This window comes from Apiospora hydei (genome assembly GCF_038363865.1).
Source record: "Apiospora hydei strain CBS 114990 chromosome Unknown utg000004l_segment0_segment0, whole genome shotgun sequence".
In the NCBI taxonomy this organism is placed as follows: domain Eukaryota; kingdom Fungi; phylum Ascomycota; class Sordariomycetes; order Amphisphaeriales; family Apiosporaceae; genus Apiospora; species Apiospora hydei.
The window spans coordinates 2,484,711-2,508,770 of record NW_027117363.1 but is presented as its reverse complement, the minus strand read 5'-3'; the positions used below and the strand labels follow the sequence as shown (position 1 = coordinate 2,508,770).

Below are 24,060 nucleotides of genomic sequence, written 5' to 3'. Positions count from 1 at the left end.
ATAAGCAAGCAAGAATTCATTCATCTACGCCTGCAGCTGTCGCTCTTACCAGGCGCATCGTCGGCATGCTTTCGTTGCATGCTTTCCACATGGAATGAATGGACGGGCTGTTCGCGAACAAGAACCACTCTTCTAATGTTTAGGTACGCATTGCAATTGTGACGTATTTCTAAGCATGTAACACTGGCAATGGCATTGGACGTATTGTGCCAATAGGGCGTACACTTCATGGGGGTGTACATATAACAAATGGCATGTATATCTATCAACCCCTTTCCTCACGCTGTGTACTATCTCTCCTCTGGGACGGTCACTTATCAGAGAGAGAGAGAGAGAAAAAAATAGGAATGAATTCCAATACTTTTTTTTGACTAGCTAGTTGTCCCAATGCTAGTCATTCTATCATCAACTATTCCAATACTGGATATTTCGTTGAGAGCTGCTCCATTGGCTTGCTCATATAGTTTATGCGAGATCCCCGTAGCGTCCGACTCGATATAGTCCTGCACCTCTTCCGGCGTGGGCCATCGCCAGTCCTGTAAGAGCGAATCCAATTGGGTGCGTTGGTCTTCGCGCACCCTCGTAAAGGCCTCGAAAGCGCAGAGCGTCTTGGCCAACATGGACTGGCCACGGCCGATCCGCTCGACCTCTTTGTCAAAGTAGCTCTTGTTTTGGAGAGTCCATAACATCAGGTTGATACTGCCATCTTCATCGCCCAAAATCGCAAGTGTACGCATATACGTGTGAAGATGGACCGGGCCGATCGGCTGGGGCTGTTCGAGGTCAGGTTGCGCCACGTAGGAGCGGAAAGTACTAAACATAGCAGTCACCCTACGATGGGCCTCTTCCACCAGTTCGTCGCCTTGTATGGATCGACTGTCGTGGTACTGCACTGTCAAGACCTTCTGTAACGCCCTGCATAGGTAAATGAAGATCTCGGTGTCGGGGCCTATTGCCCGCTCAGCTAGCTCCTGAACATCAAGAAACATTTGCAGAGCCGCCCTTGCATTTCCTAGCTCACTGCTGGCAACAACGGCAACATATGGCCGACTGAGTGCTTTGCATATCATCTGCCATACCGGTCGGAAAGATGCCCACTCAGCGGTATTTGGCCGCAGACGCGTTTTCACGAGCTCGATGGCGTGGGGAACATAACGTAATTCGGAGTAACGATGGTACTGTTTGTCTTGTCCACGGCCACGATTTGCTTGTTTTTGGCAAAGCAGGTGGATGTAACTACTGAAGACGAGCAAAGGTATGCGCTTCAGAACGCCATAGGTGGGGCGTGTATTCCCCCGTTCTAGATGGCTTACTGCCTCAGAGCTGAGGCGACTGTCCCGAATGTACCCCAGCCCCTGCTCCACAGTGTCTGCAATGGAAACGAGATGTTGCAAGCAGATCCCGTTCGGTCTGATTCTTTGATGTATCATTCGGCTGTACAGCTCACCAACCGTGGGCGGGGCCAGCCTGGCGAGCTCATATTCACTGAGGTTGGCCTCGTGAACAGGAGAGGCTTCTCTTGCGTCTCCTGGGTAGCACTGGGGGATAGCTTCAACTTTGTTTCTTGAAGATTGGAGTTTCAAGAACATCTCGGTGTAGATCTGAAGATTGGGTTCTGCGTTGGTGAAGGCATTGAACTGGCTCCAGGCCTCCTGAGCATTGCGAGTAGACCGTATCTTCATGGCCCACATGGTATAAAAGTTTTGATGGCTCTCGTCATTCTTCCAGTCCTTAGGAGGCTGGCTTCGGGTCTGCACAGTAGGTGAATCTAAAGTCATACCGCCTAGGGCTCCTAGAGCTCGGTCATAGTCGCCCTCCGCGTAGCCAGCCGCCGTCATGAGAGACCCCGCTTTCACGCTGCGGGACTGGTCGTCCAAGAACGTCCGCTTCACGTCGTGGCCGTCAAAATCTTGACGATAAGGTGGCCATGACTTGCTGTACCTCATGGCTACCCATTTCTCGGCCTCGGATTTCTTTAAACCGATCAGGACTTTTCGAATAGCACGGTAGCTTGTTTTTTTCGATGACCAGTGGGCGATCCATCGTATCTGACATTTGAAGCAGGAGGCACTGCGCCCTCCAGTTAAACTCTCTAAGCAGTAACGGCTGCATGGGGGCAGGTCGGCTTAACAGGGTGAGAGCAGAGTTGAAGACATAGCAACGTTTGTGGTAGCCATTATCATCATGGTTATCCCCACTAATAGAGGTCTCCCACGGTATACTCAGTATGTACCAACGCGTAAGGTCTCCAAGGTCTTCCAAGATGCTGGGAGATAGCCTTTGCGCGTGTCGTATAAGTCTCCCGAGTAGTATGATGAACTCCTTAGCCTCGAGCTTCTCCGAAAATCCAACTTCTTCCGAGAAAGGGTTGTAGACACGCTGAACATAATCTATTATCGCTCGAAGTGACTCGGGCTTTCGAATCAATTGGTCGCTTTGCGTAAGAACCATCGTGAGGAATAACGGTTTAGGCGCATCTGAGGAAACGAAGCGCTCGATCCTAGCATCACCAGTCTTGGCTGACAGGATCCAGACAAGGTGGTCAAGCTTCTCCTCGTGCCACCCTTGCGAAGCGAGGCTGTTCAGTCGATCTTGCCATGCCTTAGGATCAGTCTGATGTAAAATTGCTCGAAGACCCTCGTATCGGGACAATGCTTTATCATCAGGCGCCGCTCTTTCTACTTCCTCTTCTTCAGCCAGCTTCTTCCTCATCAGTTTCTGGAGCATCACAAGCGGCAAGCGTTCGTTCTGCATTCGCGCCATTGTCCTAAATAGAAATCCGTATCGCTTCCGCTGGTCTGGGTCGTTGCGCTGCAGCCATAAGCCTAGCACTCGTGTCGGGGAAACAGAAATATACGGAGTCCGGTGTTTTCGTGTCGTCGTTAACCTCGAAAGCGCCTGCGCGGGACTCTGGGAGCCCCATAGGCTTCGCCCGTTCTGGGCGACCATTTTCGCCTGGGCGGCCATGGTGCTGCTGTTATATTGGTGACATTGGATCGTACCGGCCTCGGAAGACTTTAATTGGACATAGAAGCCTAAGATATGCGATTCTCATGCATCATGGCTGAACCATCAAACAAAAGCTGGCTTTTGGTGTTCTGTCGCAAAGGGAAATCCACCCACCACATCGGCCAGTGGGCGTATCTGTTGATTACGTAGAAGCGAAAGTCGCATTGGCGGGTTATCGATAAACTTTTCAGCGGGCCCCGCCTGAAGCCGTCATTTTTGGGGGTCCTGTCCTGTTGGTTAGAGTTCTGACTTCTACCCGTGCACTAACAAATGTTCCAGTGCATCCCACCAACACCAAAAGATAGATCCCGAATCGAACAGACATTGGCGTTTTAGACTGGGAGCAATAGAGCCTTTTCTACCGTTCATCTCTTCCTACATTCTTCGATCGTACACGTATTCAGTAACACCTACCTCGCTCCAACCGTGGCGCTGCCACAATGCGTCCTTCAATCCACCAGGTCGGCCGCGCAGTGACCCGCGGGCTACATACGGCCATCTCGACCCCACGTCCCGCACGATGCTTCCACCAGAGCTCCGTGCTGTCTATGCCCCGACGGCGCAACTTCTTCACCTCCAATAGCCTGCTCGCGGCCAATGGCGAAAAAGGCGATACCTCTATATTGGAGGCGGTAGAAGATGGTGCCCGCGAGAACGCTGCGACCTCGAGAACCCTGCGACAGCTGCTGCAACCGCCAAGCCACGGCCTGCGAGACCAGTCGCCTCTAAAAAGCGCCGCAGCGCCGCAGTGAAAACGCAGATCCAAAAGGCTGCGGCGAAGAAGGAAAATTCGATCTGGGGTTCGGAAGCACCAGAGATTAACTACGAGAACCAGATACTGGCAATATGCGTTGCGCAATCCTTCGACATGGAGAAGGTCGAGGAGATCCTCAGCCTGCACAACTACGATCTCGATCCGGACGCGGCGGGTCTCAACACAACTACGGTCATACATGCGCGGGCAGCAAAGGGCGACATCTTCGTCTTCGACTCCGGTACCGTGGTGGCTTGGTCTGTTCCCTCGAGTGTGGTCATGAAGATTGCCACCAAGCAGTTGTTCAGTGCTGCCGAGGTCCCCCACGTGAACCGCGCAGAAATGGAAGAGCTCGAGTTCTCGACGGACGAATCGCGGGATACCAGCTACATGAGAGGTGAGGAGGTAGTACTGGGCACCAAAACCGGGAACGCCGATGGCAATGGCTCAAGTGCCGATTTGACCTGGGCTAAGGTTGCCTTCTCGAGTGGTCTGGCTCGAAGCCCGAAATTGGCAGTGCTGGAGAACCAGATGGAAGAGTTCAACGCGAACGCCAGGCCCGTAGCCATCACTCTGAAAGGCGGTTCGGAGATGAACCAACCGAGGCGCTTCGTCCTGAAGAAGACTGGCGAGTTGCTGAGCCTGAGATCACAGCTCAATGAGTACGAGCTAGCCGAGTCCCTCCCCGACTTGTTCTGGGATAAGGAGTCGAAGCTGGAGCAGTACTACGACCGTGTCGGCAAGGCACTGGATGTGGAGCCGCGCATTGCCCAGCTGAACAAGCGGATCGACTATGCCAACGAGCTGGTCGCCGTCATGAGGGAGATGTCCAGTGAGAAGAAAGGGCACCGGCTCGAATGGATCATCATCATTCTCATCACTGTCGAGGTGGGCTTCGAGCTGAGGAGGGTCTATATGGAGGAATTTGGCCACGGCCGGCCGATAAGAGAGAATCTACAGTCATTATCGTGATCGTCTCTTGTGTAAGTAGTATTGCGAGTTTTGAAGTTTCGCCGAGCGGAACCCATTTGATACCCAACTCTAAACAAAAAGTTACTTTCTATGATCCAGTTTTACTTTCATCGTGGTGATTTCTGAAATGGGGCCCAGTGCTCCTTGCATCAACTCGACTATCATGATAAGTAAAATCGGTGAGCACATTCGAATGTCGTTCAACGACTGATTATTGGCCATGTACACCCAGATTATGCCCTCCATATATATGCAAGGTATTTTCTAGCTGAGATCCAGTATGTGCTACCTCTTTAAGGTGCCTTCCGCCCCATTACTATTGTTCTGTACACATGTCTTAGGTCAGTCACGATAGCCTGTAGGGAAATGCCCAAGGAAAAAGCTTACGCTGGTAGATATGCATGTATCTTAGTGTCCCGCAAGTCCACTCTGGCCATTGTGATGAGTTCCATGGCTTCGTCCTTGTTCATGTTGCCGTATCGTGTGAGTAGCGCAAGGGTCATCGATTCTAGACCCTCCTTATTAAGTTCCACTACACGATGTCGCGGTTAGTGAACGCCGACGTTGTGGTAAGAGGATAGGTGCCTGGAGTCCTTACTCCAGAGTAGGCCCGCCTCCTTATTTCGTTGGCCTTTGGCCCACGGGTTCACTTAGAGATTGGTTATCAGTATATTCCTGTAGGATTTTTGAGGCACGATAATGGCCCTGCATAGTCACTTTACCAGGCGGGATATTACTTACTGGGCCATAAGATAGTCTCTTCTTTGACATCTGCAAGGCCTGCTTTTCTGAACATATCGGGTAGTTGTCCCGTATGGTCGACGCGCCCTGCCTTTTGGAGGCACTCTGCGCCCGTATCCACTAGTCGCTTTATCTGGAATAGGATTGTTAGCACACGTACGGCTCAATTAGAGATGAGGGGACCTACAGCAGTACCATCCCAACTTCCGTCATCGCATCTCATTGGGACTAGCCAGTCTTGTATCTCAAGCCAGCCATTGTCCTCAAGCGATTCGACAGCTTCCTTTATCACTCGTTGCGTGTCATCGAAGCATGCAAAGACACTTCGGGCATGTATAAAGTCAAATTTATGGGAGTATACCCATGGGAACTCTTCCACATCCTCGACCTCGAATTGGCAGTTCTCGGGTATCCTGGTTTAATCAGCACATGTGACCAGTTACCCAGAGAGAAGGCAGCCAAGCTAAAGTCTTACCTAGGAGGAGTAATGGGGCTGAGGTCGTTGCCAATAATGCGCGCCCCTGGAAACTGATGGGCTGCGATACCGAAAAGAAGGTGAGCGACGGCATTGACATTTGGTCTAGGTAACTACGAGCGACCAGTCCAACATACCCATAGATATGGCCCATAAACCTATCAGGTGTCAACATTATATCTTGATCAAAGCCTAAAGCTGATTAGGACTGACCGGTTCCCGTGCATATATCTAGCACGTTGTAGACTTGGTCGATAGGTGACAAGAACAGTTTACCCTCTAGTGTCAGAAGCCATATTTGATGCTCGAGTGCTACAGGTGAACATGCGTGAGTAAATTGAGTAGCGGATCAAACGGCTCGGCTCAGCCAGCTTCGCGAGGAAGAGAGGAAAGACTTACCTTCACGTCTTTGTTCGCGCTACGGAGCATTCAGTAAGACACATAAGGCCTATGGGCATGAAGGTGGGCTGCGAAACTTACTTCATCGTTTGGCTGGAAATAGCCTTGCGCATTTGATGAGGTTAGCCCGTTGGCTGTAATATATAAGTACGAGCATGCACTCGGGACTTACGACCAGCCTTGTAAGAGTGATAGGTTCTACCGTTCTCCTCGACGAAGTGGAACACTTCGGAGTCGGCTGTCCGCGAGGTTTCAAATGTCCGGATGGTGGAGCCGCCATATCTGGAGGAGGGGACCGGGCATTTAGCTTCAGAGCCGTGAAGGGGGTGGCGGGAGATTCCTCGGCCATGGTTCGCGCGAGACGAAGAGGAGTCCAACTCACAATGCACAGTCGCCCAGACCACTGTCGCGATTTTCCCGGTTCCCGCCCGCATTCTCGTCACGATCGGCCTCGTCGGAATCCATGGCTTGCGGAGGCGATCACTGTAGGCGGCAGTATGGGGAGGTCTAAGAAGGGGGAATTGTCATATGTGCGTGCCACTAGGATCGATCGTGAAAGAGGGACCTGCGTGTAAGTAGGTACGGATGCGTATAAGTGTGGCGGGGGTGGATGGTTGATTATAGCCGCCCGGACCAGCTACCCATGACAAGAAGAAGTTGACGTTGGCGATATATTAAGGACGTATGCTGTGCAACGGCACTCGCACTCGTGTACTGTGAGTATTTGGGGTTCCCTCCTGTCGAGGAGCTAATCAAATGGATCGAAGTTGCGTGACTGGACGGGCTGCCAAGGTGGGCAATTTGAAGGACGGGCAGTTTCTCGGTTTCGTTGCTTCTCCTGTCAAGTTTGAATGTGATTTGCAATGTCTCATGCAGCCGGTGCAGGGAGCCTGCATGTGTCTGGATGACTGCAACAAGATGCAGCCTGCAGCCTGACGTGGAGGCCTATTGGATCAATTACTGAAGGACACACTGCTGTAAGAGACCACTGCGTGTAGGTGCGTGTGCTAGGGGGCAGGCCTGTACGGATAGGTAGGGTATGATCCAGGTAGATTGGTGATTGCTAAAAATGCCACTGGGAGCCGTGGATATATAGCCTGCTTGCATAACGATGATGCATTTCCTGGCGGACTACGATTTTCACAACTAACGCAACATATAAGCTGCGCTGCAAACTTCATTGCCGATGGCCGTCCTTGGGCAATGGCTGGCCTCTTCACCAAGTCAAAGGATGCTCTGCATGCGACTTCAGTGCTTTTCCATCCCCTTCTCCCCCACCATGAGGTCTCCCTCAACTACCTGATGCAACTGCCTGCATTTGTTCGATGTAACATACAAGTCACTCTCCCCACGTGGCCTACAGGTGCTCTGGAACCTCATTTGTTCTAGACGGCGCCCACTCGAATTTTTTTTTCTTTCTTGACGCCGTCGTACGTGCCACAGTATCCATTCACAAATAGTGAGAACTTAATCTTCCCGCTGCTCGGAAGAGCGGTTGCGGCAATATGCGGACGCTCTCCTCTTATCGGAATCTCGCCCCGCTCTTGCTACCCATTGCTGCTACCTACAGCTTAAGCAGAAGATCCCACGGAACTACCCAACAAGAATTTCACCAACCACGGATGGATTGCTGATAATTGATAAAACCTAACGGCCCAGTTCGGCGAGATGGACATTCCGAACGAGGAAAACCAGCGCTTTGGTCGCATCGGGCGCCAACAAACAAACGAGCACTGGCACTGAGCCACCGCCGTAAGCAAGCTACGGTTGTAAATGGTTCCCAGTCTTACGGTACTGGGACTCGGTGGCCGGGAACACCCAGTCAACAAGCAAACATGCAAGGCCTGGCGTACCAAGGCAAATCACCAGGAGGGGCGGTGAATCGCCAACACTACACATACAGACTGTCATATTTCCAGCCTTATGCACGGATGATATGGTCTGTCATGACCCCACGAGATCTACCTACTTGCTCGGCCTTTACGCAAAGCTTGCCCTCCCTACATGTCCTGATCAACAGCTCTCTTCAAGAATCCTGCGAAAAAGGAGCCCAATTGCTCGGCTTCACCAAGATCGCACACCTTGGCGACATCTGGTAGACGCAGGAGTCAGCGGGATGGATCTTACAACCTGGAGGGGAGATGGGGGCTTTGAAGCAAGAGAAGTGGAATCTAGGACTTGCACTGATCCGGTCTTATCACCACCAGAGCCCCGACCTGAGGCTTCACCCCGTAGCTCTCGTAAGCATGACCATGACCCGAACTGTAGCTTTGGTCATCGACGAAGACGTTCAACAGGCCTACTTCCAATCAGTACTACACAATCTCTATTGTGTAGACGGAAGAACTCACATTTCAACTGCAGTTTGCCGGTAATTGGGGTGAAAACTTCGGGTATCTGCTGCAATTCGATTTCTGTCCGCCTCCCAGAAAGCACAAGGACGAAATGCAATATGCTGTCTGGTCCGACCCCTTCCGGTACGAACTCATGCATTATATCTGAGAGTTCGCGCGAAACCTAGTCACAATCAGCACAAACCAAAACTACATGAACGTAATCCGGTTTATAGGATAACTTGTGACTTACTTCGTCCAGTCGGGCTGAGACTTCGCCATCACGAATGTCTCCGGCGAAAACTACGATATGCCAGCTGGAGTCCGAAGGGAGGGCTCTGACCAACTGCATTGCCTTCGCATCACACAGTCTGACAACCTGCGCGCTCGGGAATCTCATGCCAACTTCCAAGCGTGTCGCCGACTCTTTCGCACCGCCCAGGCAGACGATGGCCGACTCGTCATACTTGATCGCCTGCCCGGCCGTATAACGCCCCGACCGGACAAACTGCTCATGGAAGTGCTCGGGCGTGATGCCGTGCTCCTTACGGTACGCCGTTGAGAAGAGCTGGGTGAAATAGCGGTCGAACTCGATGAGGTCCGCGGCCACCTTCTGCCGCTCCGAGACGTACGTTTCCAGTAACTCCGGCTGGGCGCGCCCCCGCAGCACGGCACTCAGCTTCCAGCCTAGGTTGTAACCGTCCTGCAGGCTGACGTTCATGCCCTGTCCGGCCTTGGGCGAGTGCGTGTGGCACGCGTCGCCCGTGAGGAAGACCCGGTGGGCCGCCGTGAAGTGGTCGGCCTGACGTTGCCCAATAGAGTAGGCGGACCACCACTTGGTGTTGGCGATTTCCATCTTGTACGGCCGGTAGATCAGCCGCGCCTTCTCGTGCAGGTCCGCCAGCGTAATGTCGGCGGCGGCGCCCGCGTAGTTGGGCAGCTCCATGTAGAAACGCACGAGGTAGTCGCCCTCGCGCGGAATGACCACCATGTTGCCGGCTTCCGAGTTGATCAGGACTTTCTTCCGGATATCGGGGAAATTGGTGCGTGGGTATACGTCCATGACGCCCCATAAAGCATCGTGGCTATCTCCTATCATCTTGAAACCGAGAGACTTCCGGACGGTGGAATGGGCCCCGTCACATCCCTCAAATGCACGTCAAATTAGAAAACCACGCACGACAAGGAAGGCGCCTTGAATACTCGATCTGACTGGATGGGAGATAGGGGTTTTGCTCACTATGACATATTTGGCCCGCATGTGCCTCGTGGCTCCGTCCGCTTTTGCTGTGACACTAACACAATACGCACCCGGATCCTTCGCTTGCTCCTGATCTACACTGACATCTATCACTTCAACCCCGTACTCAACCATATCTCTTCCTGCTGCCCTTGTCATCTCCTCCGTCATGATGCCATTCATCCGCGCCTGGTTTAGGATAACGTGGGGCATATGGCTTATCCCCGGTTCCGTATCAGGGGCATAGTGCGTTCTTGCGATACCACCCGTCTCAACCTGCTCTCCCACTCTCTCAGCAACTCCTACGCCGTCGCCGCCTCCATTGCGAGCTGCTGCTGCTTCCGGCTCGTCTAAACCGACATTGTCGGATTGCGCCCAGAACGCAAGCTCGAGCACGTGGTACGCCTCTCGGAGAAGAAGCCCTTCAATCCCGAAGCTCTCAAAGATCTCAACTGTACGACACTGCACCCCATCGGCCTGCCCCTGTCTCATTGGCCCGTCGCGGCGTTCCAGTATCTTGAAGTCGATGCCGCACCGCGCCAGCCAGATGCCGGCGCACAATCCGGCGGAACCGCCGCCCACGATCAGGACGTCGTGGTCCGTAGATGGTTCGGCGTGTGGCATGGTCTCATAAGTATCATCCAGAAAGTGGCCAGGTTCCATAAGGCAAAGGACCACGAGACGATATGCGTAAGTAAGTGGGGGGTCTCGGTCTCTATTTATGGGGGATGAGACTTTGGGCTATTTGAGTTTATTTAGATGCGGCACCGGGACTCGGGAGGCTTCAGATACCTTGTAAAGAGGCCCGGCATATGTTAGTAAGTGCGGGGGATCTTCTCCCATGCAGTCGCATTCACCACTGCGCCATGGGTCTCCCCCTCAAGTAAACGAAGCAATTGCTTGCATATTGGCGGCCCCATTTAACAATGGCTTTCGGACTTGGTCGTTTGCATGCCGGATTGGCACTATACATCGGAAATGCACAGGGGTAAGGCCAACGTTCCACTCGTTTTTGGTACATGTGGCGGCGCGGTCAAAGATGCGTTTCAGTTGACCTGAAAAAAGAATCGGAGCAATCAATTTGATGATAGTGACCAGAGTATTCGTGATATTATACATGGAATGGTTGCCTGGAAACGAGACTACGAATATGCCCGAACATCTAGTCCACCACAGAGCTTGCAACTAGGTGCTAACATAATGTGGGCAACGACTGGATGCCATCGCAGCTTGGTCAACTACATGGAATAAAAGTTTCTATGAGCAGATCGTACCTTCAAGTCTTCGCCCTGCCCTACCTGGCAGCCGCCTGCTGTTCCAATGCCTACTCCTATAACATCGCATTCAACACTACGCGAACCATTCATGCAAGATGAAAGCCATCTTCTCTAACATGTTATGGCGCTATGCGTTTTGAAGTACCGCCTTACGTAGAGCCACTTATTAAAGTAGACTTTTCATTAGGACATACAGCAAGTATATTTTTATAGAACGATTGGTATACATTTAAGCGGCTTAGTGTATAGAGCAAGTGGCCACGAGACTAGCCAAGGCCAACCTCAAGCTCATGAAAACGACGGTCAAACCCATCCATTGCAGAGCATAGCTACAGATAGTGAGCGCATGCAGCAGGTTCCGATTTCGTCTCTCGTGTAAAGTTGATACTTGATGATGGGCTTTGTGACCATCATGGGCATGATAGATGGTGTCATGTACATTGCCCACTACATGCGGGTTAGGGGTGTGGATTCGAGATGCCTTTGAGCAAGTTGGCGAGCAGTTTTTAGGTAGCTATCACAACTGGGTTGCAAGACCAACAGATGGGAGAGATGAGAACATCCACCCCAACCCATGAAGACCAATTGTCCCTTTAGAATCAGATAGGCCGGCAGAGGATGGGATGCATCCAAAATCAGGCTCGCGAAGAGAGACCTCAGCTTCAAGTCATCAAGCTGCAGCTGCATTGGAAGATCGTTGATCCGAGCTTATACCAAAGTGTACTAGCGCTCTTTGGGGGACAAACCAGGAACCACTGCAATTCGGTGACTGGCATTCTCGAAGCGGTTTTGGTTGACGTGACGGTGTCTTTTTTTCTTCTATCCCCCCAAATCGACGTCAGCCTTCTCCTGTCCTGCTTTTCGGCGTCGATTTGATCCCGTTTCAGCATGGTGTTGTGGCATGAAGTTGCATCTCCGTTTACTTCCTGCTCCCCCCAAGTGGATTGTTGTTGATGCTTCGGTGCTGTGCCCACGTTCTTCCAGTTAACTTTGCCTTGCCTCTGCCAATCTCGGTTTTTTTTGGGCGGAACCGACGTGCACGTACCACCAGGCAACCATTCGAGGCTGGGCTGGCAGTTCAGTCAACTAACTGACAGTTCCATTTGCTTGCTTAACAAATCCACCTTTTTCTCTCTCCCTCTCGTTGCTAGTCGTATTGTAGCTGCTTGAAGGACTGGGCCTTCCATCGAACTTGAGTTGACCGAGAGCGAAACGCGCCTTGCCTTGTCGCCCGACAATTCCCTTAGCAGCAGCAGCAGCACCACCACCACCACCACGTCCCAGCAGCCAGCAAGCGACGAAGGGCAAAAAAGCGCGACGAGCTCCCCTCCACCCTGGGCATTGGACATCATCCTTAACGGGCCGCAAACCGCCTATTAACGCCAACGTCCATTCATTCAAGCCATTCTCCAATTTTTTGGTTGGTGTCAGGACGACGACTAGACAACAATCACCACGGGCAACTAATAGCTGGTCTTTCTTCCGAATCCATCAGTACATTATCTACCTACCAACCACAGGATGGCCTCGCCCGTCGCGGCCCCGGCTGCTGTCCCCAACGGCCTATCCGAGCCGTCGCAACAGCAGCAGCAGCAGCAGCAGGACTCGCCCGCGTCGCAACAACAGGATCAATCCCAAGATGTCGATATGTCCGACGCCGCATCGCAGTCGTCGGTAAAGCGCAAACGCGAGAACAGTAGTGCAGCCGCACCCGACACGTCCGAGTCGCATCAGAACGGCGCCAGTTCTTCTCAGTCGCGACACGACACGTCTGCCATCAACGGCACGGCAGAACCTACAGAAGCCGACAAAACAGCAATTCGTGATTATTTGCTAGTATTAGAGAGGTACGTGCATCCCCACATCCCCAATCACCCTGGCGTACCACCTCGTCGCCCGTTACGCGCTGCGATGCGCCCTTCCTCGCCATGCACGCGTCCGCTGGACTATACTAATAAGTCGCAGCTATGACACAACGCCGTCTATACTGAAGCGACCGCTACCTGACTACGATCCTACCCAAGAGCCTTCAGCTAAGCGCCAAAAGGGCGAAGATGATAAAGACAATGCCCAGCCTTCCATCGCCGACAAGGTCGCTTCCGATGAATATGCCGGACTTGACGCCCTCGTCAAAGATATCAAGCTTGCCGTTGGCCATCGGCTCGCCGATCTGCAGGCTTCGGAGGCTGGCAAAGCTGTCAACTCTGATGATGGTATGGCAGCGAATGTCAGAGCGTTTAGCAAAAAGGCCCTTGAACTGTTCCGTCGCGAAATGACGTACCCCGCACCCGACGCGCGACCCGGCGATATTGAAAGACCAGTCGCTTGCTAGTGACTTGCACTCGAATTCGGGTGGTAATATGATCCTTAGTGTCTTCGGCGAAGCACCTCGTCGTCATTTGTATTCCAGTCTTCAGCAGCCTGTTGCAACCGAAGAAAACCCTGACGGTGTCATTCGACCACTACGGGAAGAAGGTCTGCCCACTGGGATCAAAATAGCTCATACGATCCCCTTCTCTTTCCCCTCTGCCATCGAGAAGGACAAGAAGTCGAAAACACTGGGCGAGCTGTTCCCCGCCCCACGCAACTTGCCTTCGCTGCAGCCACCCAAGGCACCCAAGAGCACCACCAAAGGACTTCAGGTTGGCTGGCATCGGCCGGAGCTCACTGAGAAGTCGAAGTATCGGTTAGGCTCATATTTTGGCCAAAACATTTCCGCTGGCCGTTGGTTGGACTACAGCAATGCCGCGCCCCCTTCTCAAATCATGACCAAGAAGCGTGAACGCGCCCTTAGTCTTGCTGGTACCAAGCCTTCCTCGTCTGATATGGAAACCTCGGAAATGGAGGCTCTTTTCCGCGGAGCCTTCTCAAGCTTTGCGCCTTCTAAAGACGACTCGGCTGCTATGGTTTCGTCCGGCCTGATCAGCCAAACGATGTGGTGGCATAAGGTTGGCAAGCGCAACTTTGACCGTTTGCTCGAAAGCGAAATGCCCGATTCTGTTGCTCCTGAGGAGAATAAGGATAAGGACATCGAAGTGCCCTTGGATGAGGACTTGATCAATGATGCAATTGATAAGTGGGATGACAGGATTGATCCCAGCCTGGAAGAAATGTGCAACCCTAAGAAGTCTGATGCTGAACAGGATGTGGACGACATTCTGCAAGAGGTTTCGGACATGATCCAGACTCTGATCTCCTTCCAGAAGAACCGCAACCTATCCCTCCCCTCTGTCGCCAACCAAAGCAGCAGATATGCTGCAGACCCGGCGCAGAGCGACATGCTGACCAGTGGCGCGCCTGTGCAACCATCCGCTGAGGAGACGGCGACGTACGAAACCCTGAAAGCTCAACTTGCACTGGTCATACAGATGCTACCGCCATATGCCGTGGCTCGACTCAATTCAGACAAGCTCGAAGAGCTGAACATCAGCACCAAGTTGGAGATCCGTTCCGATGAGTATCAAGGCATTATGGAAGAGGATGAATCGTCTGCGCGGGCCAGGTCTGTGCAACAAACCGCGGCGACCCCACGGCCTGTAAACAATCGGGCTTCCACTTCCTCGGCCAATTTGCAGTACAGCGGTACCCAGTACCAGGGGACCAACCGTACGCAAATGCCCGGGCCAGGTTACTACGGCGCTCAGACGCCCGCACGTGCAGCATCCGGCATGCAACGGCCACCGCCAAGCATGCCTCCGTACACACAGCAGCGTTCGGCTTCGACAAGTTACCGCCCGCCGAACGGTTATCCCGCCGGCGCTAACTACCCTCCTCAGCAATATACTAAACCCCCATACAACCAGGCTAACCCGCCGTACGGTACGCCGACTCAGAATCGGCCTCCTTACCAGCCTCAGCCACCCTACCACCCCATGCCCAACTCGACTCCCCAGGCGCGCTACCCACCTGGTCCTGGCCACCAACCGCCATACCCACAACCGGGTTACCCACAACAGCAGCCGCCTCCAGGCGCCACCCCCTCACCAAGCGTACAACCCGTATGCTAATGGCACACCCAACTTGCCGCCCAGGAACATTTCGCCGCACATCCCGCACCAGCAACCTCCGTATATGCAACAGCAACCGCAACAACCTCAGCAGCCGCCGCCGCCGCAACAACCCCCAGCGTACAACCACGCCGGCACGCCTACAAGGCCGCCTTCGTATGGCGGCCAACCTAATATGGGCCCAAACCCAAACCACCAATATTATCCAGCAGCCGGTAATTCCCCAATGCCGCAAAATAATTCCAGTCAAAGCCAACACAGTTCCCAGGGCACAGCATTCCACACGTCCATCAGTCCTAACCAGGTTCAACAGGCAATGGACCAAGCCAGGGCCAAGTTCGACGCGCAGAAGAATGCCCAAAAGACTAATGCAGGTATGCGCCATTCCATGACGGGCCAGGGTCAACAAGTCGGGGCCCCTGTAGGCCTGGGTGGCATTGGTCTGGGCGGTGCTAGGCCCCCTGTCTCCGCTGGTGCCAACTACGCTTCCAGCCCCAGCCCCATCCACCAGGCTGCATCACCAGCGATACCGAACCATCCGGCACCTTCTCATATGAATGGAAATCCGGCCGGCGGCCCACAGGCACCCTCGGCAGCTGTGCCAAATGGAGTCCCGGTGAATCATCAGCAAGCATAGAATGCTGCTCCCTTCAACCCGTGGGCAACTTATGTGGCCCATTCTCCCTATACTACTGCGAGACATCCGCAAGGTGGAATTGGACACCTAATGAGACAGAACTTCTACTAGGCGACAGCTTCGCAGAAATGTCTGACTCCTGAACCAGGCGCTTGGCTCGTATCGGCCAGCATCCGCAAAGACGGCGATCCCCAAGCCGCAAGACCCCTCTAAAACGAGCGGTAACGAGTGTGAGCTGAGCGTTGGTGTACGATGAATGGGTAAACAGAAAAAGCAAGGGAAACGGCGTTGGATTTGTCAGTACTAGGTTTGTTTCCGAAACATTTGATTTCCGACCAGCAATCTCTGCCTATAGAGTTCATGAGCTATAAAAAGGTCGACTGGTGAGCGGCGTTGGTCAATGGGAGAGCCTGGTGCCTAATCGGCCGTGCTCTGCCCTGGTTGAGGTCCATTCTTCTGTCCCTGCTGAGGCCAGTAGTAGAGTGGTCTCGTGTATTAGAAAGAAGTCTACAGTTCATGGTTCACCTAATCCAAGCGCCTTTTCTTAGGTCTCTTCCCATTTTAAGTTTTTATGTCCTGTACTTGCTGTGATGTGAAATCCAACTGATCTACGAACGGGCTTCCCGTACCCCTTGTGCTGCTTACCTTGGCAGAGGAGTAGGACACGATGCCTAGCTCGGTTCCCCGGCGCAATTGTTCCACCAATAGTATATGCTGCATGCTTTCTTGACAAGCTCTACAGTTTCTTGAACTTGTGCGAGTCGGATTTACGTCGTGGTATTATAGGCATTATTTGAGTTATATTGCGTATCAAAGTCCGTTGTCAGGATAAATCCCCATTCATAGGAGACAATTTCACCTAAGCTCTTCAGCCTCTCTCGATTCTGTCTCCCCAGACCAGTTGGGCCGTTTGGAAGCGTGACTGCGCAAACATCATCCATTCTGTCTTCGCTTCCAGAGGGAAACGATAAGAACCAGCCACTCCTGGTGCTTAGTAGCACCAGTACCCAAGGGAAAGGTCGTGCCTACTTAGTGCAGAATGACGTCCACGGAAGAGCCGCTCCAGGCGCATGCCGACGCCCTCCGCACCTCCCCTGCAGTCGGCCGGCCTCGTACCGGGTCCCGCCACGGCCCTCCTGCCCGCGAGCACCGACTGGCGGCCTACGACGCAGCTGCATGTTGCCTTTGGCGGCGAGGACGTCGAGCTGGGCACGTTCTTCCGGGCGGGCGAGTGTAAGAGCACGAAGCCGGTGGTGCGGTTTGGTGCTCCTGCGTCTGCTACACCTCTGCCCTCCGCCGCGGCAGCAGAAGAAACGACTGAGCAGCAAGAGAAGAAGAAGAGGAACAAAAGGAGATACACGTTCCTCATGATCGACCCGGATGCTCCTACGCCCGACGACCCCAAGTTCGCGTTTTGGCGGCACTGGGTCGTGACGGGATTGTCGTCTGGAGGAGAGACAGGCGGCGATTGTGCTGATACTGGTAACGAAGTGACCGAGTACTTGGGACCCGGACCCAAGGATGAGTATGTTATCCCTTTTTCTCTTTCGCGTTTCTGTGCGCCATCGCCAATACTACCACGCATTCCTTTATTTACCCCTTGCGAATGTGTGCGTGCGTTCGACACAGCTTGACCCTTCCTTCCCTATGATAAGGATAAAAGAAGAAGAAAAAGAAGGTGAACATACATGTAACCGCTTGCTGACCTACGTCTCGTCTGGCGTATCATCAGCTCCAAGCCGCATCGGTACCTCTTCCTCCTGTATCAGGAGCCGGACGGGATGCAAGCCCTGACCAAGGCGGACGTCGGCGGCGACGAGTTTGTGCAGCGCCGCTCGTTTGATGCCGCCACCTTCGCTGCCCGACAGGGCCTGGTACTCGTGGGCATGAACTGGATGACGTGTGCCGGAGATGGATGGAGCGGGTAATGAGACTCGCTCACTTGTAAATAAGGGGGAATGAGGAGGATAGTGAGCAGTTGGCTGTTGTTGGATATGCGCAACACTAGCTATAGTGTGGCCCACTGCGCGATCATAGTCAAATAAAAGGGGCAAAATGCAGAATATCTAGTTGTGGATCAGCACCACCAATCAATGCGCCGTCTAGGAGCATTAACCCAAGTCTGCCATACTGCCAAAAGGGGGTTGTGAGGTACGAGCTCAGCCTTGACTCATCAACACCGGCCGTATTGTTGCTGACATCATGTTCTGACGGGATCAGTCCTAGGAAAGCGACTTGTAAGGGCCGGCTTGGCTGTTACTCTAACAAACTTAGCAGTCAGCCTCTATTGAATTGTCTGTCGCCAGGCGTTCTCTGAGGAACGAACACGATATCGAGTACAGGTTAAGACTGTGGCTCATGGTATGTGTAGGTACAACTCCACTGTCACTCTCGTACCTCCGTTGTATTACATGGGCAGAGCAAGATAAAGACCCCTGTGAGAATAGGAGTCGATTTGATAAATAATACGAAGGTTTGGATTGGCGCATACACCCGGATGCCTACCGAACACCAATGCACACATACCCACGCGTTAATGAGGGTTGTAAGCCGCGTCATGCTTTCAAGTCCACACCTTTGTTGGACCTTTTTAGCATCCCGGGGGTTAAGCCGATACTGACACACAAACAGACTGTTGAAAAGCTTGTGTCCAACCAAACTCTGTTGCCACTAGTAGGTCTTCCTTCTCATGTTGGACTTGAAGATCCGGACGCTTTATCCCGTACTATCAACGCAAACACAGAGTCCGCCTCAGTTGTCCCACACCAATCCAGATTCAGTGTGGAAGAGGTCCTGGCACGGCAGCATGGTGTTGGCAGGGGTACAAAATGCGCATCCCGCTCAACAGGGAAAGTCTGGGAATGCCAACAGTTCTAATTTAGCTGCATGAGTCCCCCAGCAGCCACCCCATATGCCGTCTTGGCTGCTACGTTTCCTTTGCTACATATGCAACAAATGTCCATCTGAAGACCAAATTTTGCATCGATTGGCAGCAGAAACAGCAGTCTAATGGAGCCGGAATTTTGAAGGTCGAAAAGGGATAGGACATCCGGTTGAACGCTCAGATATCCGGTGGTGGGCGTATCCTGCTGGCTAGCGGCGGAGGCATCTCTTCCGTTCATAGTCTTGTCCAGGCTGGAAGAAGTGGGAGCCAATGGTGGCTACGCTGCAGAAAAAAGTCCAGCCAATGGAGGTTTCTCTTGTCTTCCCCTGTCGGTTCATCAGATGCAGCCGTAAAATTCCGGACTGGTCTAGTGGATAATTATCATAGCAGTCCCCAACATGTTACACATTTCTTTATCCATTTTGGATGATCACTCATGGCAGTCTTTGCTCTGCCTTTTGGGCTATTTGAAACCTGAGTGTTTTGAAGCGGTCCAAGGACTTTAGGTATTCTCGACTGCTGTGAACAGTCGATCCGAGACCATGAAGCGCCGTGGTGACGACCCTCGCCCAATGCTATCTCCAGTCCTTTCACCCTGAGCTTGACCCGCCAGCACAACCAGCGCTGCCAAAGATATTACGGCCCATCTGTCAGTGGTGTCATTAGTAAACAAACTCTTGTCACATTTCAAATAGGGGTATGAAGGATGGAATTCTTTTAGCTTACCCCAGAGCAACCAGAACCACAGAGTGCAAGTGCCCCTGATCCACAACCAGCCGAACCTCCGCATGTTCCAGCAGCGCATGCGCCCGGCTGTCCAGGCGCTGTGTGTATCAAGCCGGGATGGCTCGGATACATTTGTGGTGTGAGAGTTGCTACAGGCTCCGAAAACCAGGGCCCAGGCAAAGCAATGGACTTTCCCCAATGATCGCAGTGGTCCTCACCGCGCGGTCCCATGATGGTAGTGCTCGAGGATGAGCTCGAGGAGCCGGACTTTGTGCGACCAAACAGTGCTTTCTTTGGGCTTTGGTTCGTTTTCTTCAATGCCTTTGAGTACGCGTCGTCCACGTCGTTGTGGAAAACAAGTCTCCGTGTCCGACGCCCCGGGTTGTGCTCGTTCTCGGCCTGAACGGCGGGATGGGACGAAATGTGTACAGACTCTCCGTTGCCTTCTTGTACTGCTACTCGCCACTCAGGCGACACTTCGGGTGGGTATTAGCAATTTCACTCGTAAAAAGTGGCGTTGTATAGGGGTACGAACATTTCTTCATCGACGAAGCGTGCTTGAACCGCAAGCCTTGGGACATGTTAGCCATTACCTGCTGCACTGTAGGGATATGGACCAACTTACTCTCGCAAAACCAACAAAAACACTCCGAATACACCTCTCCATACCTCTGCTGATATGTCTTCACCATCCAGTCAAAGGATTCTGCCAGTTTCTCCTCATCGACCTTGTCGTTATGGTCAATGAAGATCTTGGTCTTTGCAACCGAGTAGTCAAAGTATTGACTTGGGCTTAGTTGATGGGTGTGCCAAGCTAAATCGACGTCGAGGGTTGGCGTTACAAACTCGTCCAGAAACTTTGCAGCAATGTCAAAAAACCTCTCGTATTTCACGACCAGTTTCTCCATTGTGAATCTGGCCGTAGGACTGTGCAGCCAGTCAATCTGGTAACGTTTTGTCAACCACGAATCAGGTAAAAAAGGGGCTGGCTTCTCACCTTGTACATTTTTTCCATGAAAACTCCTTGCCGCATCACAGCACCCCTGAGATCGATCCCGAATATAGACGAATTTTCCCAGTACCTCGACATCATACACCGCGTTTGCATCCGTGCTTGTTTGGATAATCGATGAGGTGCCAATGTTCCAACGCCATCAATATTCTTGTCAATCTTCTTGAGCAGGTCCGAGCTATGCCGGAGTGATGTGTGAGAAGTGATTTTCTCTATCCTGTCCCTTATCACCGACATGCTTGGTTTCACCTTGTTTCCAGGCTGGAAGATGTTTGTGACATCTACGAGAAGACCGCGTCGCACGAGGCGGTTTGGGAACAACTGGTCAGGGTCTTTTTGTTGCTTTCGAACCAGTCCGTCTCGAACATCCAGGATTGTGCCAGCCATTGGCCAGTCATGCGTCACCAGATTCTCAACGTCGTCCCGAAACTTAGCGACGCGGAGTAGGTCTTCGTCAATAGTGATGCCACACCGCGCACATTCCGATTTGAGCTGGCCGTCACCGAGCCCGCTACCAACAAGGCCGGGTTTCCTATCAGCCGAGAGTCAGCTCAGATCTCCAAAGGGGCTCGTTTTTTAGAGGAACCAAAGCTTACTTATCGCCCTTGTAGTCCCTCGGGAGCCCACATGTTGTCCAGGGGTAGGTCTCCCAGTCAAAACAAACCGGACATCGCAGCGGCTTGATATCCGGGTCATCTCGGTTGGACCAAGCCAGACCGGTCCTGTGAGTCCAGCTTTGCTTGCAATCTTCCGTGACTTCGTATTCGAAATCAGGCCTCAATGCTGCGTTGATCTCGGTCCATGGCATACCGCTATGCCATAAGTGACCATATCCCCACCTCAAGCAATCTTCCAGGAAGGTTCGGGGGTTGAGCATGTGGGCATGCCAAACGAGAAGGACATCTGTAGCCACAGTTTGGTTAGTCACTGTAACCGCCCTGGACGCAACAAAGGGGTTTGCATTACCCAGTGGAGGCAGAGAGCTGCTTGTCCAGATCATAGGTTCACGCTTGGAAGTGAAACTCTCGAACCTGGACAGCTGACCGTCTTTGCCGTCTGCCACCATGTCAAACTCGGTCAACATGGCCGGTACAAAACTCTTCCACCAAGCTTCATAGCGATCGACCGCCCTGGCAACGTAGACCGCCCACCGCTTTTCGCGTAGCTTGACGAGGATGTCAAGCGGTCCGCCGCGGCTCGCATTTTGCGCCCGAGAATCCCATATATCCCACAGTCCGTCAGTGAGTCCCGTGCGGCTCTTCAGTTCCTCAAATGCACGCAGTAACTTCAAATGAGCCAAGCAAGTATCGACCACTGGAGTGGGAGAGGCGTCGCAACCCAGATTGAGATTGTAAAAGGCGGCCCTGAGTTGGGATTCCGTCTCTTCATCAATCTGAGGCCCCTCATAATCAGTGTAAGCTGGTGGCACATAGACACTTCCAATGCCACTTCCCTCAACTTTCCGTAAGCGTTTGCCGCTCATAACCAACGCCTAACGCTTTGTGGGGCCTGTTGCTGCAGTGTTCGAAATATCGACTGAATAGGAGGCCCTGAAAAGTGCTGGGGATCAGCTTGTCAAATTGGGGGTTCCTGATTCTCGGCAAAATCGGGATGGAGTGGTGTCTGTGGCATCGATTTCGTGTAGTAATTGAGCTGACGTGGGCGCGACAAGTGCAGCCGGGAGTGGCAAGACCCTTATATCGGGGTGTCCAAATGTAGTTGGACAAGGCTTGTCACCCACACACGCAGACCAAACACCACCCCATCTTAGCCGTACGACAACAGTCTGGCTACTACCCAACGGTTGCCTGAGCGGATCTAGACCTAGGGTGCCCGTGGCCCGGGCCGACATGCCTTCATCCAACGCTTTAGGCCCAGCAAACACGATGTCGAAAAAGGGTCATGGCTCCGCGTGGTGGCTTGGTGGCTTCGGAGATTTACCATTAATAAGCATTTCTAATGCGTGCACTCATATGCAGCCACCCCAAGCCTGATCCTAAGGTAAATGCGAACTCTCATACAGGATGAAGTTTGCAATCCCGAGTTGTTGTGCCAAATCTCAGAAGACCCATCCTTGACGCAGCCATGGGCTAAGCGAAGTGCCTGCAGCCTACCCCGGATTCGTGGAGTTGCGGGCACCAAAGAGGAAAATCGGATAGTACCTCGGCACTGGTACGTACATGTGGGTTCCATTTCCGCCTTTTTTCTTCCTCCATGAGAAACACTCGTAACTTGAAATTCGTAGAAAGTCGGAGTTTCTCATGGCCAATAGGTCTGGCCCCTTTTCCACGTACCCCGCACGCGCATGGTGAGGGGGCGCGCGAGTGCTGGGCTGAGATACGCTGTGCTGGGCAAAGAGGTGCGTGAGATGGCACACTGCGACACGACTACTGTCGGGCAGCTGCAGCAGGCACACGAGCAGCCAATTCCGACTGTTGGTGGCTTTGGCCCAGAAAACGTCGCCCTCTCCTGATTAGCCGCCTGATAACAATAGTTTGGTGTACGAACCCGACAAATGCGCTGTACCCTGTCACCTAGGTAGGCAGCAGCAGAGTTCGGTAAGACGTTGGGAGAGGAGAGCCTATCAGCTATCGGCGGCGTCCGCTCAATCCCCTGCCTACTTACGGTGCGGCGTAGTTGGCCGATCCCAAGGAAATTGGTCGTTCGTCAAACACAGCATGCAACAAGGACCGAGAAAAGACGAAGGTGCATGGTGCAATAGTATTGTATGATGTGTAATTATATGACGTATTTTAGTCGCCTTGCTACATGAAAGCAAATGATTGATGCATGTAAAGGCGCCGTCAATTGGAGAAATGAGTCAACTTCCGTCAGGCTCCGGGAAGGAGCACCCGGCGTACTTGAAGATCTCCACTGAAGTCAGCCCACAGGCAATCAACACTTCACTTACAATATACCTGATATGAACTGACGACTGGAGGATGAACATAAACACCAGGCCGGGGTCAAAGTTCACCACATATCACATCACATCTGAAATATCGTCTTGATCGTATGTTCTTCAACTCGGCAGGTCGCGGGGATACATCACCGGATATAAGCAAGCTGCACAACATTGTCGTTCTGCTTGGCTGAACACCAAAACCCCAGGTTTGAGCTCCAAGGAGAATGGTGGCTCGATGCTCGACTTATCCAAGCCTCGGTGACGGAGATCGTTCGTTTGGCTGCTCTCTGTGGATTCGCCTTCAATGGGGAAAACCAGATCTGTAGTATTATCAAAAGCCTGTGTTCCCTTGGATTTGGTGTTGCATTTGTACGATGCATGCGCCTACCCCCTGATCCAATGATACGACATGATGAATCGTTTGCATACTTATCGGGTGCTTATACGAGAAGCCCCGGCCTATAGTCCTGTAGATCAGCTATTTTTAGAACTTCGCGCTACGAGTTGCCTTATGGGACTTTTGCTTGCATCTATGTGGGTGGAAGCAAGTCAGCTCTCCTTTTGCATAGTTTTGTCCCTGGTCAGCTTCGTTTGCAAAGACCTATATCTTTTCCTTTAGGTAATAAATATATACAAATGTTGATATATCATCACAGCAAGGGTATGCTATCTGAATGTCTATTGAAACT

The 24,060-nt window shown here is 52.6% G+C and overlaps 7 protein-coding genes across 7 annotated transcripts; 3 read left to right on the top strand and 4 right to left on the bottom strand.

The window, feature by feature from the left end:
• Positions 1-371: 371 nt before the first annotated feature.
• Positions 372-2,949, bottom strand: PG997_003291 (uncharacterized protein; the record flags this gene model as incomplete). The annotated part of the gene is made up of 2 exons (XM_066807606.1): positions 372-2,070; positions 2,234-2,949. 2 exons carry the CDS (start codon positions 2,947-2,949, stop codon positions 372-374), a joined length of 2,415 nt encoding a protein of 804 aa, XP_066671224.1.
• A 500-nt stretch (positions 2,950-3,449) lies between these two features.
• PG997_003290 (uncharacterized protein) lies at positions 3,450-4,735 on the top strand (the record flags this gene model as incomplete). The annotated part of the gene is made up of 2 exons (XM_066807605.1): positions 3,450-3,482; positions 3,593-4,735. The coding sequence occupies 2 exons, from the start codon at positions 3,450-3,452 to the stop codon at positions 4,733-4,735; spliced, it is 1,176 nt and encodes a 391-aa protein (XP_066671223.1).
• Positions 4,736-5,118: 383 nt separating this feature from the next.
• On the bottom strand, positions 5,119-6,815 carry PG997_003289 (uncharacterized protein; the record flags this gene model as incomplete). The annotated part of the gene is made up of 10 exons (XM_066807604.1): positions 5,119-5,267; positions 5,477-5,609; positions 5,664-5,889; positions 5,952-6,012; positions 6,089-6,109; positions 6,165-6,263; positions 6,351-6,369; positions 6,432-6,484; positions 6,523-6,632; positions 6,733-6,815. 10 exons carry the CDS (start codon positions 6,813-6,815, stop codon positions 5,119-5,121), a joined length of 954 nt encoding a protein of 317 aa, XP_066671222.1.
• Positions 6,816-8,521: 1,706 nt separating this feature from the next.
• On the bottom strand, positions 8,522-10,547 carry PG997_003288 (FAD-dependent monooxygenase; the record flags this gene model as incomplete). The annotated part of the gene is made up of 4 exons (XM_066807603.1): positions 8,522-8,649; positions 8,702-8,867; positions 8,937-9,830; positions 9,924-10,547. The coding sequence occupies 4 exons, from the start codon at positions 10,545-10,547 to the stop codon at positions 8,522-8,524; spliced, it is 1,812 nt and encodes a 603-aa protein (XP_066671221.1).
• Positions 10,548-12,721: 2,174 nt separating this feature from the next.
• On the top strand, positions 12,722-15,844 carry PG997_003287 (uncharacterized protein; the record flags this gene model as incomplete). Its single annotated transcript, XM_066807602.1, has 4 exons — positions 12,722-13,047; positions 13,166-13,531; positions 13,572-15,198; positions 15,260-15,844. 4 exons carry the CDS (start codon positions 12,722-12,724, stop codon positions 15,842-15,844), a joined length of 2,904 nt encoding a protein of 967 aa, XP_066671220.1.
• Positions 15,845-16,914: 1,070 nt separating this feature from the next.
• PG997_003286 (phosphatidylethanolamine-binding protein) lies at positions 16,915-17,772 on the top strand (the record flags this gene model as incomplete). Its single annotated transcript, XM_066807601.1, has 2 exons — positions 16,915-17,369; positions 17,577-17,772. 2 exons carry the CDS (start codon positions 16,915-16,917, stop codon positions 17,770-17,772), a joined length of 651 nt encoding a protein of 216 aa, XP_066671219.1.
• Positions 17,773-19,318: 1,546 nt separating this feature from the next.
• PG997_003285 (uncharacterized protein) lies at positions 19,319-21,949 on the bottom strand (the record flags this gene model as incomplete). Its single annotated transcript, XM_066807600.1, has 6 exons — positions 19,319-19,375; positions 19,455-19,930; positions 19,990-20,025; positions 20,080-20,398; positions 20,452-20,998; positions 21,063-21,949. 6 exons carry the CDS (start codon positions 21,947-21,949, stop codon positions 19,319-19,321), a joined length of 2,322 nt encoding a protein of 773 aa, XP_066671218.1.
• Positions 21,950-24,060: the final 2,111 nt, after the last annotated feature.